The sequence below is a fragment of the Pyxicephalus adspersus genome, chromosome 5, assembly GCF_032062135.1.
Source record: "Pyxicephalus adspersus chromosome 5, UCB_Pads_2.0, whole genome shotgun sequence".
Taxonomy (NCBI): domain Eukaryota; kingdom Metazoa; phylum Chordata; class Amphibia; order Anura; family Pyxicephalidae; genus Pyxicephalus; species Pyxicephalus adspersus.
Genome location: NC_092862.1, coordinates 54,990,599 through 55,007,179, shown reverse-complemented (window position 1 = coordinate 55,007,179; position 16,581 = coordinate 54,990,599). Strand labels below are relative to the sequence as shown.

Sequence of the window (16,581 nt, the reverse complement as noted above, 5' to 3'; positions counted from 1 at the left end):
CATTTTGAAGCTGCACAGGACTTTTTGGCTAGGTTATTGACTGAGGATGAAACCTGGCTCCACATCTATGATCCTGCAATCAAAGAACAGTCAAAGGAATGGCACCACATCGGGTCCCCGCGGCCGAAGAAGGCAAAAAAATCATGGCGTCCGTTTTCTGGGACAAAGACGGTATTCTGTTGGTGGACTACCAACCTCAGGGCTCTAGTATCACCAAACAGTAATATGCTAACCTCCTGGACCAGGTGAAAGAGGAAATTAAGACGAAACGCTGTGGAAAGTTGACCAAAGGGATCCTTTTTTTGCAGGACAATGCACCTGCACACACGTCCAATGTTGTGGCTGCCAAATTGAGCACCCTGGGTTTCCAATTGGTCCATCATCCCCCCTGCTCATCTGACCTGGCCCCTTCGGACTATTATCTGTTCCCAAATTTGAAGAAACACCTGAAGGGGCAACATTTTGAGGACATTTCTGACGTCAAAGATACTGCTGAGAGCTGGTTTGCAGCCCAACCAAAGGACTTTTATTTGAACGGTCTAGAAAAGCTGCAACTACGCTGTACCAAGTGCATCAGTCTCAGGGCGGAATATGTTGAATAAATGTGTCATTTCATACCTCTGGCTCTCTTCTTTCTGGGCAAAGACAGGAACTTCCCAGCACCCCCTTGTAAAATAATATAAAAGTATAGTGTAAGAAATGTATTTATAAACAGATATGGCTATATAATGTAAAAAAAAAAAATAATGGAGAAGCTGTGCGTGAAAAACTAAGTACATCCCAAGATTCAGTAACTTGTAGAATTAACTTTAGTAGCAACAACTTGAAGTAATTGTTTTTCTATATGACTTTTATGATCAGTTTAAGACATTGCTGAAGAGAGATTTTGCCCCACACCTCTTCAATATTGCTTCCGTTTATTTGTTGAATTTATTTAAGCCCAGTTCTTTTAAGGTCTCAGCACAGCATTTTCATCAGGTTAAGGTCTAGATTTTGAATAGTCATTGCAACATGCAGATGCAATGTTGTGGTTTGCTTGGGTTCATTGCACAAATGGCCTCACATTTGGCTTTAGAATACACAGGAGTTCATGGTTAACTCAATGGGCTTGATTTATTGAAGCTCTGAAAGGCTGGAGAGAATACACATTCATTAGTGAAGCAGTGTGATCCAGTAAACCTGGAATGGATCTGGTGAAGGACTGAAAACATTTGCTAACAATTAGCAAATGACTTTTAAGAAATCCATTCCAGGTCTGCTGGATCACCCAGCATCACTGATGAAAACATATACTCTCCAGCCTTGGAGGATCAGGACCAATGACTCTAAGATGCCCAGGTCCTGCGGCTGTATACCATGGCCAAATCATTACCTCTCCACTACCTTGCTTGACAGATGGTATGGGTGTTTGTGCGGATATGCTGCGATTGGTTTTTGCCAAATGTGGTGTTGTGGATTATGGTCAAGCATCTCCCTTTTGGTCTGTTTTTTTTTTTTTTTTTAAAACCTATTACACTAATTTTATTTTTCCTGAGCATAATATACTTTTATGCGGATGCAACAACTCATAGATTTATAATTAGGGTATATATGTGAATGAAATTAGGGTATATATGTGAATGAAAGAAAGAACACAGTTCTGAGTCATACACATTATTTGATGTATAGTTTATTCTAGATTATGTGAAGAAAAAGACCATTGTATAAATTATGTTGTTTAATTTCCATTTTTTTTTTACACATTAATAATATGCACTGCCTTTTTTTCTTGTTTTTATCTTTAGTTACCAAGGAATGAATGGTTCAATAAGTAGTTACATAGTAGGTTGGTGCTGCTATACATATTATATCCAAACTAATATTGACTACAATTGACATTTCACTTTAAATAATTCTGTTTTGACTCAGTAATTTAATTCCTCCCAAAACATTAAGAAATTTTAGATAATGAATTGCCTGTGGTATTAATCATAAACTTTTAAAGTTGTCCTAAACATTTCCTGTAGTCATTATGCAAATATGTGTGAATTAATAATTTAATGAAGGAATGCATAAATTATTTGAATCACTGTTACAAACTTCAACTTTAATTGAATTCTATTAGACTAGACTGAAAAATGAGCTTACTGATAAATGAGCAGAAGAAAATGTTAAATAGAAAATTCAGCACCAAACATACTATATCATAAAAATGCAGTAAGTCATTAAGCTAAGATAACTGTGCACTCTAACTTTAATGATTTTTTTTCTTGGCAGTTTGCGTCTGAAAATTATTTTAAAGTTTATATTGAATTAATAGTTTTAGGGATGTATAGTGCTGATCTAGTGCAGACATACATTCTAAGACAAAGTGAACAATAAACTAATCACTAATGCGTTGTGACTACCAACAGCTTGATACATACTGAACATTACCCTTACCTTTCATCTTGCACAGATGCACAAGATTCTTCTCAGGGTTCTTTACATAGTGTGCATCAGAATATTTAACAATTTACAGTCAGTCCCATTTATTGACTATAGAACATCGATCATTATATATCTCTTTTCTACCCAGCCTTACTATTCTTGGCCCATTTTCATTTATTGGGTTATAGTTCTTTCAAGCTATGGAGACTCCACATTACATGTGGGTGTACTGCACCCTGCCAGCCCTTCTATCGACCATCAACTGCCTGCATTGCATTGCGAAGCACAGGAATAGCAGAAAGGTTTAGAGATGTTTATTTGATAAATAAATTAGAATGCTTCCCCACTAGCCTTGCTTAGTTAGTGGGGCTGTAGCCTGCCTGAGTATCTGTATAAATTTGCAATACTCTGCAGCTCTTCCTATAGCTTAAGATATGATATGCTTCTGTCTGTCTTTGTTGACGGTTCTAGAGATCAGTGTGGTAGGTAACCATAACTGGCAGTTATTCATTCATGAGTTTGTTCAGTAGTTTGTGCAGGTTTATGAAGGTTATAAATGTTTGAGAGTGACTGTAAATAATGTCTTTGGAGCTTTCCCAGTAAGGAGCATATCCCTTTGGTCCAGCCAAGGTAGGGCATGGGTCTAATTTCATGTTAGTCTATTCCCCTACTGAGGTGATTGATTGGGAGGAACTGGAAAAAGAGAATGGCTGCCTGAGAGTGTCTTTTTCTGTGCTGTTCCCTTTTCGTGTCTTTTGCTGTCTTATCTACATGCCGGACATCTTTGCCCCAGGTAGAGGTAGGAAAGTGGTTCTGAGTCAGTTCCAGTGTCTATTGCTCTGTGCTGCTAGGACACAGCATTGGAAAGAAGAGTGTTTTGTAAAAGTTCTATGAATGCCGCAGCATGGATTTAGTGTTACCACTGCTGATTGTCCATCATTCTGAGGACGGTTACAGGAATGTCTATTGTGCGGTGTGACACTTCTATGGAAGTAGCGCAGTGCTCAGTCAGTGCTGTCCCTGTGTCACACTGGAAGTAGTCCCCCAGGGCAGCTATGTGCAGGCCAACTACAGGAAGTGGAATGTTGCTTAAAGCTGATTTCTAGAACTCCTATTCTGGTGCTTGGAATACTAGACTCAACCAAAGAGGACCTGTCACCCGCTTCAACCAGAGTGAAGGAACATTCCAAGCTGTCCTGCTGTCAATGGGGCCCCCCCAATGTGTTGATTCATAAAATTGCCATCTGGTACACTCTGTGTTTTATTAGGCTGTGATTAGGTAGATAGGGGCATTACTGCCGGGGAGCATTGCTTGGTGTCGGGGTAATGTAACCATTTACGTTTTTTTGTGTTGTTATATTACTTACAGGATCCCTAAATATTTTTTTTACTGTGTTTTGTAACTCCCTTTATTTTTAGCCCTTTCAAATAAAACCAGGCCGGTTGTCACTGGGAGTTTGAGTGTCACCAGGTTTGGATGGAGCAGAGCCATTATTTTCACAGCTAACACCCAAGCGTGGGTTACATATAGAACTGCAGGGGAAGTGAGGGATAAGGTCAGTAAAATGCTTTGTACTTACCCCTGAACAAAATAGATCCTTTAATCCTCCCCCGGGGAGGATCTGCTGTGAGGTAAAGTTTTAAGAGAAGTGTTTAATATCACTTTATAGTGTTACTGGAGTTCGGCTTTATGCATAAAGTGCAGCAGTTGGGTTTATGTACCATAATGCCCATTTAATTGCTTTTTAGTAAAAGTAGACAAACTGACCTTGTGTGAGATGAAAATTAAAAGAAGCAGGTCAGTATAAAGAAAAAATGCTAGGAAAATTGGAGGAAACTCCAAAAAATCTTAAATTATAGTATATATTGGAATACTCTGAGAAAATGCTTTGGTATAGGTACATAGGTATACGTGCAATATTTGGAGCATGTATTATATATATATATATTACATATATATAATATAGAATATATTGGAATACTCTGAGAAAATGCTTTGTTGTTGGTATATATAGATATACATGCAATATTTTGAGCATGATATATATATATATATATATATATCCTACCTATGCATGCACAATAAAAACTATATGTATTTTATTATAAAAATACCAGAATTGTGTTTTATTATGTACAATATAATTATGATAATTATAATATTTTAACAATATGTTCTTTTGAATATAGCTTTCTGGCATGAATTATGTGCATGTCGTAGGATGTCCCTGGATTCCTAAAGGTTGATTGCCAAATCTGAACAGGGTAACTATAGATCTGCAAAAGTCAAATAAGAAACTAACTGCATATTTGCAGGTGGATAAGTACAGTACATAGAGATATAATAAATATTATTTGTCAAAAGAGGGCTAAAATCAGATAAAAAGTTAATAACCATAGAGCAGCTATATCCCCAATTATACTACAAAACATAGTTGGAGTACGGGACATGGCAGGTAGGATTTCAAAATGATGAGACAGGCAAGGTCAGCAACAAAGGCAGAGATTACACTAAGTCAAAAAATTCTAGAACCAGACATTTGAAGGGGAACTCTTACGCATCCATCTAGAATGCTTATATAATCACAATAAGTATCAATCAAAAAATCCAAAGGTCATGAGATTTAAAAAAATCCCATACATTTAAAATGAAAAATAGAAAATAAATGAAGGTCTTTGTGTTTTTTTATGAAACTGTGTGTTGACAGCACTGCATAGCACCAAATAAGATATATACACTACACCATATTAGTACATTTTTTATACACATTTTATTCTTTATACAGCTCTGCCACCTAGTGGATATTAAATAAACTTTAAATCCATATGACTGCAGTAACTATAAAGGTGCTTTTTACCAAACATTTAACTGAATGACTTAAACACATGACAAATGTTTTACCAAGGCACAAGTTATGTAATATATATTCATATAATACAAACAAGTCATATATTTTGTAACGGTTTTCTTTTCAATAAAGTACAATAGTATGACCACGCAGGTGTTAGATGTAGATGTAAGATACCATAACTCCTAACCAATATCTTCTGTAAAATTTCAGTATTCTGAAAAGTCTTCAACTTACAATAGTCCTCAGTCCAAGTTAAAAATCTGAGGATGCATAAGGTCTTAGTGATACTTTACAGTGGCACTGAACTATTTAGAATGATTTAATCGCTTTGACCATGCAGTGCAAACTTACATTTTCTCTTGAAAGAACAATCCACTACCTTCATGTGACATTATTCAGGCCTGGTGATTGGATTCTTAGACACTAGCACTGCACTAGTGACAAATAGTAGGTGGTCACATGCTCACCATACCTAGAAGGGCTACAGCTAAACATTAGGATGGAGGTCTGGTGGGTGAGCCTGGTCAATTTAATCTATTTTACACCTATCTTAAATTCAGCAGAAATAGGCAAATCACACAATAACCTGGTAAAACAAAAATTCTTATTATATATATATATATATATATATATATATATATATATATTTATATTATATATAATATATATTATTATATATTGCTGCACTCAGTGGCACAAAGGCCTTTAGTAGCTGGCTGTGCAGTTCTGCATTTTAAAGCTATCCTGTTAAAGAAAATGGCAGCAATGCTGTCTTTGAAAATGTAAAGAGTAATTATTTATTTGCTACACATGCCACCAAGTGTCTACATATTGTAGATAAATCTTCTTCTAAAATTTATGAGGAAAACAACTTTTGTGGATATATCAGGCTCCTGTGTCTAGTGGAATCATAGGGCCATCGGGAGGCAGTGCTGGGGGATCTACTGGGGACCAATGACATTGGTACTCCTAAAAATGTTGTTCCCTTGCACCCCTCACAGAATGAGCTGTATTCCACAGTGGCAGTGGAAGAGGTAGGTATTTACACTCTTCTTCTTAGGAATATCTGAGGTAGTCCCAAGATTAAAGACATGCGACATAGGAACAACTCAAGATACAAACGGTGTGTAAGATGGAGGCTGGATGGGGGGGCGCGGTTCACATGACTTGCAGAAGAAATATATTGGTAAACACAGCTTTTTTTTAAAATAATGTACAAGTTCTGACTTACATACAAATTCAATTTAAGAACAAACCCACAGTCCCTATCTCGTATGTAACCCGGGGACTACCTGTATACTATATGGTAGTTTGTGTATGTTTTATGTGTTTATCATGGTCACTTACAATTAAAAAAAACCTTTTTTAAAATTAGGTAAATATAAAACATTGCATATATAACACATGAAATTTTATTTATTTTTTAAGATTAGAACACTAATTCTGTTAAGTTGAGTAATAAAGCAGCAAACATTTTTAAACCATAGAAAAAAGCAAATACATACAATTCAAATATAATTTGCATATCTAATTCCTAATTAGAAGAATACATTGATTAAATATAATAAATCATTACACATTTTTGCTAGAGCATTTATCGTTTCTTAAAAGATACCGGGAGTTGACGTGTTGGAACCATGAGCCCGGACGTAATGGCTTTGCAAGGTTCATTGTCGGTAGTACATATGTAAAAATGTTGAATAATCTAGAAAATAATAAATAGAAGGAAAAAAATTAGGAGAGTTACCATAAAATAGAAAACACAATAAAAATACAGTCTTCAAAAGAATTGTATTTCTAGATTACCTTTGTTGAAAAAGGTAATTTTTTAAAGCACCCAGTAACATCATTCCTAATACAGTAACACATATAAAACATTTGAACATCAACACACCAGCATAATAAACCACAATGCACAACAACACACAGTCATAAAACCCTGAATCAGATATTCACCACAATATTCTCTGGTGGGGAATCAGTCCCTGCTATTGAAATACATGGACCTGAAAGATTCTCCACCAAAGAATATTTGGTAGATGTCACTTTTACTACTCTTTAAGTAGACACTCAATTGTCCTCTGTGATAATGTGCTGTGTGTTGCTACAAAATTGCAACCTTCTTCATTTTTTCATGTTCCGGTGCTCTGTAGCCCATTCATTTTTAATGTGCAATTTAACACAAAAGCACACACATCTCAGCACAGTCTTGTTAATGGGCCTAAAGAAATTGAAAATACATAAACTAAACATATACACAATTTTTAGCTTTTGACAAAAGAACGGCAAGTGTATTCCCCCTGTCCTAAAAATGCATCTCCAAAAAATTGTGTCCTGAATATTAGATTCCCAAAACATAGAGCACAAGCACCATCATTAAAATGTATCCAATTCATAGCAATGATATTATTTCAATGGGAAACTTTTAGAGTTAAGAAAAGCACGTAAGGAGACAGGGAATTTAGATCCTGCTGAGTAGAATTGGTCGAATATCTCACTATTCAATTTCCACAGCTATTAGATCGAATAGTAAGATATTGTTCGGGTGATCGAATGCCCAATGGTCAATGGAGAATTCGGGTATTTTTAGGGACTATTAGGAGAGCAATCAGATTGCTCTTGTAGCCCTTTAACTAGTTGTATGTGTTCTTGGATAGAGTTTCTCTAACCAAGGACACAGGGAGTCCTGTGTTTTTGGATAGAGAAACTCCATCCAGGAACACATACTACAGGACTGCAACAGTGATCTTGATTGCTGCTGCCACACTATACTAGTAGTATGTGTTCTTAGATAGAGTTTCTCTATCCAAGAACACAGGGCACTAGATGTGATGAATGGGGAAACTTGTCCTCATTCAACCTCCGGTGCCCGGGAATCGCCTGCAGTCAAAGCTGTCCATGGTCATGCAGATGCAGTTCCACTACAATCCCCGGGGCACTACAGGTAATTAACCTGTAGTGCCCCGAGGATCGCTGACTCTTCTCAATAATTTCAAACACGGCTGCAATCATTGAGAAGATGCCCCGCAAGTACATCTTACTCTGTAACACACTTTCCAGCACAGTAATATGATACATTTGTTACATTTTTCTCACAGTGGATAAAAGAAAAATGTAACAAATGTATCATAATATTACTGTGCTGGAAACTGACAGAACAGAGTAGGAGATATCATGTCATTATAGGATAACCTGTAAAAAAAAATAGTTAAATAAACACAAACACTCAATAAATTAATTTAACATTAATTTTTATTTTTTTAACACTTTTTTTATCTGAATTTTTGCTGTTGAATCTAATTTTTTTCGGGTCGGGTACAACCCGAATTCGAATACCAACTCTACTGCCAAGTCCCAATATGTATATTTTAGTTTAACTAAGCTAATTTGTTATTGTACAAACATTTATATACACATACATTTAAGTACTTAATACATTTTTCATCATTATCTTTATGACAAATATAAAGTTGGACTTACCCAACACAAGGTCAACTGAAGCTGTAGCTCTGCCAAACGTCTTCCTACACACATTCTTTTTCCAACTCCAAAAGGCGTGCTTGCAAATGAGTTAGCTAAAGTTCTTGGCTTCAACCATCTCTCAGGTTTGTATTCTCGAGCATCAGGAAAGTAATTTTCATTCCATGCCATTGAATGGAAGTTAATCATTGCTATAACCTATAATGGATTAGATGGTGATAATGAAATATTTCGAATCAAACCAAAATTCCTCTAAAAGTTAAATAATTACAGTGTCACAAGTCTACAGGACCAATCTAAGATGGACATTTGACAGTGCTTAGACACAAGGACAAGTATAACTCAAGTATTAAAATACAGTAAGAGTTCCTTACAGTAGAAGTAAGACAATTTTGCAGTGAAAATATGGATGCATGTGACATACCGAGCAAGTACTATCACAAAGGGTGCTCACAATAAATTTTTGCAATAGTTTTTTTTTTTACTTTACTACTTTCTAGGACTTTTCTTGGTCCAATATGACATTATTTTTGCAAGAATCCTGATATTAGCATTTTATAGTGCCTAAAATAATTGAAAATTACTGTATACAATAGTAATATGAATAGTTCAATTTTGTAGGATATGTAAAAAGGACTTACACCTCCAGGAATCAAATATCCACCAAGGTTTGTGTCATTCTCTATTGTTCGACTGGTAAAAGGCACTGTAGGTGTAAGTCTACAATAGAATAACATAAAACACCTTTAAATGATTCCTTAACAATTATTCTTTGTTTTACTTTTAAAAAATAACACATTTTAGGTTTCAAATGCTTGCTTTGGTTTTTAGGTAATACAAAAGTATGAGTAAAGTCCTAGTGTCTGGTTTTTTGTTTAAATATAGGTTCACTGTTAAGCAAATCTGTATGCAAGATATCTGATCATTTTTAGATAAAATACTTCCACTGTACAATATAATCCACTGTAAATAACATCAGTGAGCCTGGAGATGATACACTTTCATCAATCAAGATGGTTTATTCGGTAAACCTGGAATGGATCTGGTCCAGGATTGAAAACATTTGCTAACAAACAGCAAATTACTTTTAGGAAATCCATTCCAGGTTTGCTTTTATCTTCTCCAGCCCTGGAGAGCTTTATTAAATCAGGCCCAGTGTCCTAGAATAAGAATTGCTGCATAAAAATCAGAGAATAAGTTACATTTGTCACTGATACCCCTAAAGGCCTAAAATGTATATTGTATAATGTTAATGTTTATTCACCACCAGATTTACAAAAACAATGAGTAGATTCATCCACTCATACCTAACTACCACTACTATTAGAAAACATGAATACAACGATAATAATATTACCAGTGAAGTTAGTATTACCTATAGTAATAAGTAAAAATAATAACCTCATTGATTCTTTTATGCAAGCCTTCAGATATGGCATCTTTTGTAAGCAATCAGTAGAAGGTGGTTGCCCTGGTAGTAGTACAGTCTGTATTTCATCTAGAACTTTTTTCTGCACTTCACTGTGCCGTGATAAATTATATAACAACCATAATAAAGAATTTGCGGTCTAGAATAAACAAAAACAAAGACAAAAAAGCTGTAATAATGAAAAAGCATATTATATGTTTTATAATTGCTTCCTTCTGCTAGCTTATTTAAAAGTGGATTCAAACCTAAAAATATAAAAAAATGCAAGCAGGTATGTTCTATACCAGGGGTGTCCACACTTTTTTGGCTTGCAAGCAACTCTTAAAATGATCTACCAACAATAAAAACTTGGACTTTAACTCCTGTGCGTGGTAGAGTTTATTTTGAAAGGCAGGGCTTCGCGATCTGCTAGCGCTGCCTTTGCGATCTACTGGTAGATTGCAATCCACCTATTGGGCACCTCTGCTCTACACTGTGGAAGAGACATGCTTTGTCCCTTCTAAAATGAAACAAACTTACCTGCTTGTTTGCAGTTTTCTAGATATTGTACACTTAGCTGCACATACACAGCTCACTGTACATTCTTGGATACTTCAGGGCTAGAATAATTGAACAACATTCCAGCCTGGTCAATTAAGATGGCCAAAGATCCCAAAAAGCACCAGATAAAGAAATCAGCACTGCCAAGCACATCAGGGTAAAGCGAGTTTAATTGTGCTTTAAATATGAATTTACAGTACAAAACTGGAGTCCATGCCTCTTTTAGTATAGTACATTGGTTTATTTATTGAAATTAGGGATAGGTTAATGAGAAAGGCAAAATCAATAGGGTTATTTATAACCTATTTGAAAAAGGATTCATTCGATAAACTTGCTTGCATTCACACAGTAGGCAACCTCACTGGAAGGTGTTCGTATAGCACCAATTGCAAGTGAACATTGCTGTCAGGCAACATAAAAACTTGAATTTGAATCCCTCAAAATCACTTACACAAGCAGTTTTAAAATGTTTGCAAGAAGTTGTTTTTTAAAAGTTGTTTCTATCCAAGATATTTTGCAATGACTGGAAAAATTCAAGCAGTTGTTACCACCACAGGTACCTAGAAGTTGTCAGTAGACAACGCTATTGTGCCTAAACATATATTTGTAAAGGTATGGTGCAGGTGTTACATTTTGAATTTGAATAATTATTTAGAAAAACTTACAGTTTCTACACCTCCAATCTGCAGTTCTGTGAACAGACCAGAAAGCTGTTTATTGGTTAGAGGATAATTGGATGTGATTGTGTTAAGTAAATCATTTTTCCATGCAGGGTTGGATTTCAGTCTCCTATCAATAAAACATTTTGCTGTAAAAAAAAAAAAAAAAAGGAGAGATTAAAAAAATTGCAGTTGAGTCTAAAAATGTTTAATATTAAAAGGACTGTATATCCATCTTTTATTATTAACTACAATATGAAAACAATAAATTGGAAACAAAGTAGGAAATTTCTTCTCATCTTGTTTCGATTTTGGAAGAGGAAATGAACAGAAATCTCCCTAATTGGCCAATGACAGCAAAATAATATTTTGTTAGTTTCATTTATATTTACACTTACATTAATAAATGTTGAAATTGAAATTGAGATAGCTTACTATTGCAACGTTGTGAACATTGATCAGTGTGCTCAAACTAATACCACTTACAAAAGTTTTTAAAGACAGACTGGGAAATACTCTTGGTTTTACACTTTATATGTGACAACATGTTATGTGCATTCTGTAAACTGAACAGTATCAGGTACACTTTTTTTTTTAAAAAAACCTACAATCTTGTTAGTCGCTGTGCAAAATATGGTGATTAAATACCTGTTGAAAATATATAATCCCAAGCTTCAGTATGGTTTTTCCATGCTTTTGTGTTAAATTGCTTATGAAGATCTGCTGAGGTTACAAGCAGAGGACCTAAGTACTCCATCATCTGTGAAAGTAAAACATCATGAGTATATAAATAAGTGACACCCTTTTTCAAAACTCAGATATGTATTTACATTGGTTTGTAAACATATTTATTATTTATTTACAACTTTATTATTTACAGGGCCTGATTTATGAAAGTTCCATAAGGCTGGAGAAGATACACTTTCCATCAGTAAAGCTGGGTAATCCAGCAAACCTGGAATGGATTTCTTCAAAGTTATGTGCTAGGAAATGTTTTAAATCCTCGACCAAATTAATTTCAGGTTTATTGTATCACCTAGCTTCACTTATAAAAGTGATTCTTTTCCAGCGTTAGTATGAGGTAGGTAGAGTGTTAATAAATCAGGCACATTACTCCATAGGGGCTGCAGCCATGAATGTCAGTGAGGACATTTTTTTAAAGGATACTTAGTGCTTCCCAAGAAAATATACCAAATTGAATGTGAATAGTATGGCCACAGTTCTATTTACCCAATAAGTGGGATGGCTATGAAGTGATATGATTCTTCCGTTTCAGTGTATACATTTTTGTTTAGACTTTATTTTCCAGTTACCTTTTCGCCGTTTAAAAGCAGACAACATTGCAAGTCATAAAAAGAATACAAAAATGCCAAGTGGTAGCAAATACCTTTTATTTTAAAATTCAGAATTTAGGTACACTATAAGATTTTATAATTGTACTGTGCCTGTACCCCTCTATCTTCTCTTAAATGTCATCATTGGCTGATTATAGGATGAGTGGTGTTGCTAATTTCTAGGTGCAGATGTCAGGATCATCTATTATTGATTTCTCTATATATCTATGTCAATGGCAAGGTTCAATGGATATGAGCCTAAGAAATGACAGGAGCGTAAAACTTTGTAAACAGTGTAAAATGTGTAATTATAACTAAATAACTCTTTCCATAAAACTAAAGCTATGTGTGAACCCTTAACAATTACCTTTTTCATATTTGCTCCCACATAAAATTTGTAAGTTCTAACACTTCGTGAGCTGAACATTTTTTGTGCTTCCTGCCTGTGCTGCACTTGTATTGGCTAGCATTGTTCCCAGTTCTCTCAGTAGAGAGGACCAATTGTGTCAATCTAGGGTTGTTTTGTGTCAAAGTTGGCAATTGCCCGGGACCCCATCTCTTCAAGGCCTCAATTGACACAGGGCCCCTGATTCATCAAACAAAATCGGATTATCGGTCGCGCATTCGTATTAGCGATCCGGAATCGCGCGCGATCGCGCTATTCAACAACCGGAAAAGCTCGCGCACGGAGCCGCGCTTATCCGACAGCTTTTTACTGGCGATCATGCATTAAAATCAATGCTTTTACACAAATTTTAGTTGACCAGAGGTAGATAAAGGGCTCTATAATCTGTTTCCCTGTCAATTCGCTTTAGATATGTTCATAGTTTTCATTTATGAAGATAGTATTTCCTATTGTGATAGCTGTACCGTTTTGAGAATGGCCAATAGGTGGCAAAGCAAATCAATATTTTATTAAGAATTGAAATCAGAAGTGTAGAGAGATTTGACCATTTGTCAGCAAATTTCAGACAAATTCACAGGGGAATAATTTAGAAATAGAGCTTTAGGTGTGCTAGAGATCTTTAAACCATCAATAATTGTTCCTCATTAATCACTGGGTGCAGGATCATCAGAATAAATATTTGAGAAAACAAAGACTGAACAAAGACATAATTATGGAATGTTCAATCTGTAGGGTTAGATAGGTCCCTGCAGATGATCTTCTCAATGGGACGGTGCTAAATCACAAAAAAACTGAACTAAAAACTAAGGCGATAGCTCCACCTATGTATGGAATGTATGCCTAAAATTTACATTTGTGTAACTTTTTTATTATTATACAGTATTTATGTAGTGCCAGCATATTATGCAGCGCTAGACAAAGTCCATAGCCATTAAAAGATTTTTAAAATTGCGGTGAATTTGGACGTTCTCGCTTACCGAAATTGTAAGCGAGAACGGACGGTGTTAATTCGCAGATCGAAATCAAATTTTCCTTAAAAAAAAAAAAAAAAAAGTCCCGCGGGCTGTGCTGATCAATGAATGCATTCATTGATAAGCTCAGTGTGCGATTCCCGGCACTAGAGGTTAAATGGGGACAAGTCTCTCCATTCACAAGCTCTAGTGCTCTCCGATTGGCTGAGGAAAGAAAAATCCTGATGACGTTCAGAGAGCACTAGAGGTTTTGAATGGGGAGACTTGTCCTCATTTAACCTCTAGTGCTGGGGATCACACACTGACAGGAGGATTCCCAGGGCTGCATTCATTGATGTTAATTAACCTCTAGTGCCCGGAGATCGCACTCAGGAGTATTCCCAGGGATGCATGAATGAATGCAGCCCAGGGAATCATCCTGTAAGGATTTCCTGGAACTTCCAATGGGTCCGTGAAATCGTTTTTTTGGGGCGGGAAGCCAATTAATGTAACCGCATGTTTTGTTTTTTTGGAATGTGGGAGAAAATTGGAGTACCTGGTGGAAACCAACACAAACACAGGGAGAACCTGCAAACTGCAGATAGTGTTCTGGCTGAGATTCAAACCTTGGACCAAGTGCTGCAAAGGCTAGAGTGCTAACCTCTGAGCCACCGTGCTGCCCTACCTTGGCATACAGGGGTTTAATGTAATGGCTTGTTTATTGGGTAATTCTTGAAATGTAACCCTGTCACCACAGTGCTTTTGTCTCATGGAGGAGAGTGTGGGGTTGGAGATCAGGAATATTCTAAAATTCTATATGGCAGCTTTTCTTTGTGGCCACTAGGGAGCTTGCTCATCACAACCTGCTGGTCAAATCACAATCAACTTGTTTGAAAATGCTTCTCTTGCTCCCTAACAAAGGTGTCAATGTTTTTTAAATACATTTTTATATGGTCACAACCTGGTGTGCATTGTATTTCCCATCTCTAAATAACAAAAATGCAATATTTTGCCCAAACTGACCCACTTTCTATATATGAAGGCATTAGTAAACACTGTATAGATGCAATAAAGCCTTCACTGCTCCTTAATGATGTGTGTCTTTAATAAACCTCAATAAGAACATGGAGAGGTGGGAGAGATGCTGATATTACTTGATGATTCACATTCTGGCCATTTTGGTGTTAATTCATTTTTTTTCTCAGTTGCACCACTAAAGACTATATTACCTATTATCAATTATTTAGAGCATTGTTAGAGCATAGAGCATGAAAAATTCTGACCGAAGACCAATGAGGTTACAGATAAAACACAATGTTAAGATATAAGGATATCTCTGGACAGAAATGATTGAAATCCACTTTAACAAGTAAGTAGGTGGAAGGTGTTGAGTTGTGGCACAAGGTTACCCAATTAGTAGTAGTTTTGTTGAGCAATAAAGCCAGAAAATTAAATAAAACCCAGTCATTTCTCTTTGGATATGCTTTGTATATTAAACATTTGGGTAAGTGAAAAACATGGTTATTAAAAAATGTATATATATATATATATATATATATATATATATATATATATATATATAAAATAGCATGTTGTATATACATTATATGTAAATTTATGTTTTAATAAAAGGATGCTACCTGTAAAGTATGCTATGACACAAAATATATCTTTATAGGAAGCATAAAGCACACTAAATCAATCAGCACTTACAGTGTAAGTAGACCATAATCTTCTCCTCTGTACTCTCTATACATTTTCCAGGGTTTAATTTCCATTCTCTTAGGATATGGGGTTTCCATTCTTAGAAGAATTTCTAGTAAAGCTGGGTCTCCAATTTGCACTGATTTAAAAAATCCAAGATTCATCTTAAAAATACCTCCAAACTGTTGATGATATTTTAACTAAAGATAGTAAATAGTAAATAAAAAATACAAAATAGTAAATTAACTGACTGAAACTTCAAATAATTACATTGCTAATATTTATAACATAAATGTAGAAATAGTAGCAGTAGATGAAAAAGAATAGCAAAAGTGGTGATAGCAGTGGAAAAAAACTAGTATGATAGTTAAGTTACAGAAGAAGTGAATATAAAAAATTGTGACAACAAGTGCTAATATTATATTTACCATAATTTCATGTTGATTTTGTAACCCTCCATGCCAAAGGACATTAAGAAAGCTTCCTATGCCAGGCAAGTCAACAGGACCTGGGATGTCAGAAAAAGGAAGAGGTCTTTTTGCTAAGCCAACACATTTATGTGGTGTGTGTAAATATGCCTTGTGCATTAAAACTTTAGGCATACTAAGTGGCAACAGATGTGAAAATGTATTCATTGCAGGTGTAATTACTCAAAAAGCTTCATTATATTAAGCTATCTATAGTGGTGAATATGTTGAGAGTAAATAGTGCTAAAACAGGCTAGGACTATATATAGTTTGGATTTGTAAAGTGTATGGGAGCAAAGGCTAAAACTGTGTCTCTTTATATAACACAGTTCAAAAAGGGCATACAGTATG

The 16,581-nt window shown here is 35.5% G+C and overlaps 1 protein-coding gene across 1 annotated transcript; it reads right to left on the bottom strand.

Annotated features, from left to right (window-relative positions):
* Positions 1-6,074: 6,074 nt before the first annotated feature.
* Positions 6,075-16,289, bottom strand: LOC140332059 (1,25-dihydroxyvitamin D(3) 24-hydroxylase, mitochondrial-like). The gene is made up of 9 exons (XM_072413356.1): positions 16,192-16,289; positions 15,773-15,963; positions 15,021-15,045; positions 12,018-12,129; positions 11,376-11,518; positions 10,143-10,309; positions 9,383-9,461; positions 8,742-8,939; positions 6,075-6,966 (listed from the first exon to the last, which is right to left on the bottom strand). Exons 1-9 carry the CDS (start codon positions 16,192-16,194, stop codon positions 6,856-6,858), a joined length of 1,029 nt encoding a protein of 342 aa, XP_072269457.1. The 5' UTR covers positions 16,195-16,289; the 3' UTR covers positions 6,075-6,855.
* Positions 16,290-16,581: the final 292 nt, after the last annotated feature.

Bases quoted from the DNA above. Each gene is read 5' to 3' on its own strand.
- LOC140332059 (XM_072413356.1), bottom strand. The intron at 12,130-15,020 runs GTTGTGACCATA...TTACTTTCACAG, and splicing joins GGAAATACAATGCACACCAG to ATGATGGAGTACTTAGGTCC. The intron at 9,462-10,142 runs GTTATTATTTTT...ATTCTATTGTAG, and splicing joins TGCATAAAAGAATCAATGAG to ACTTACACCTACAGTGCCTT.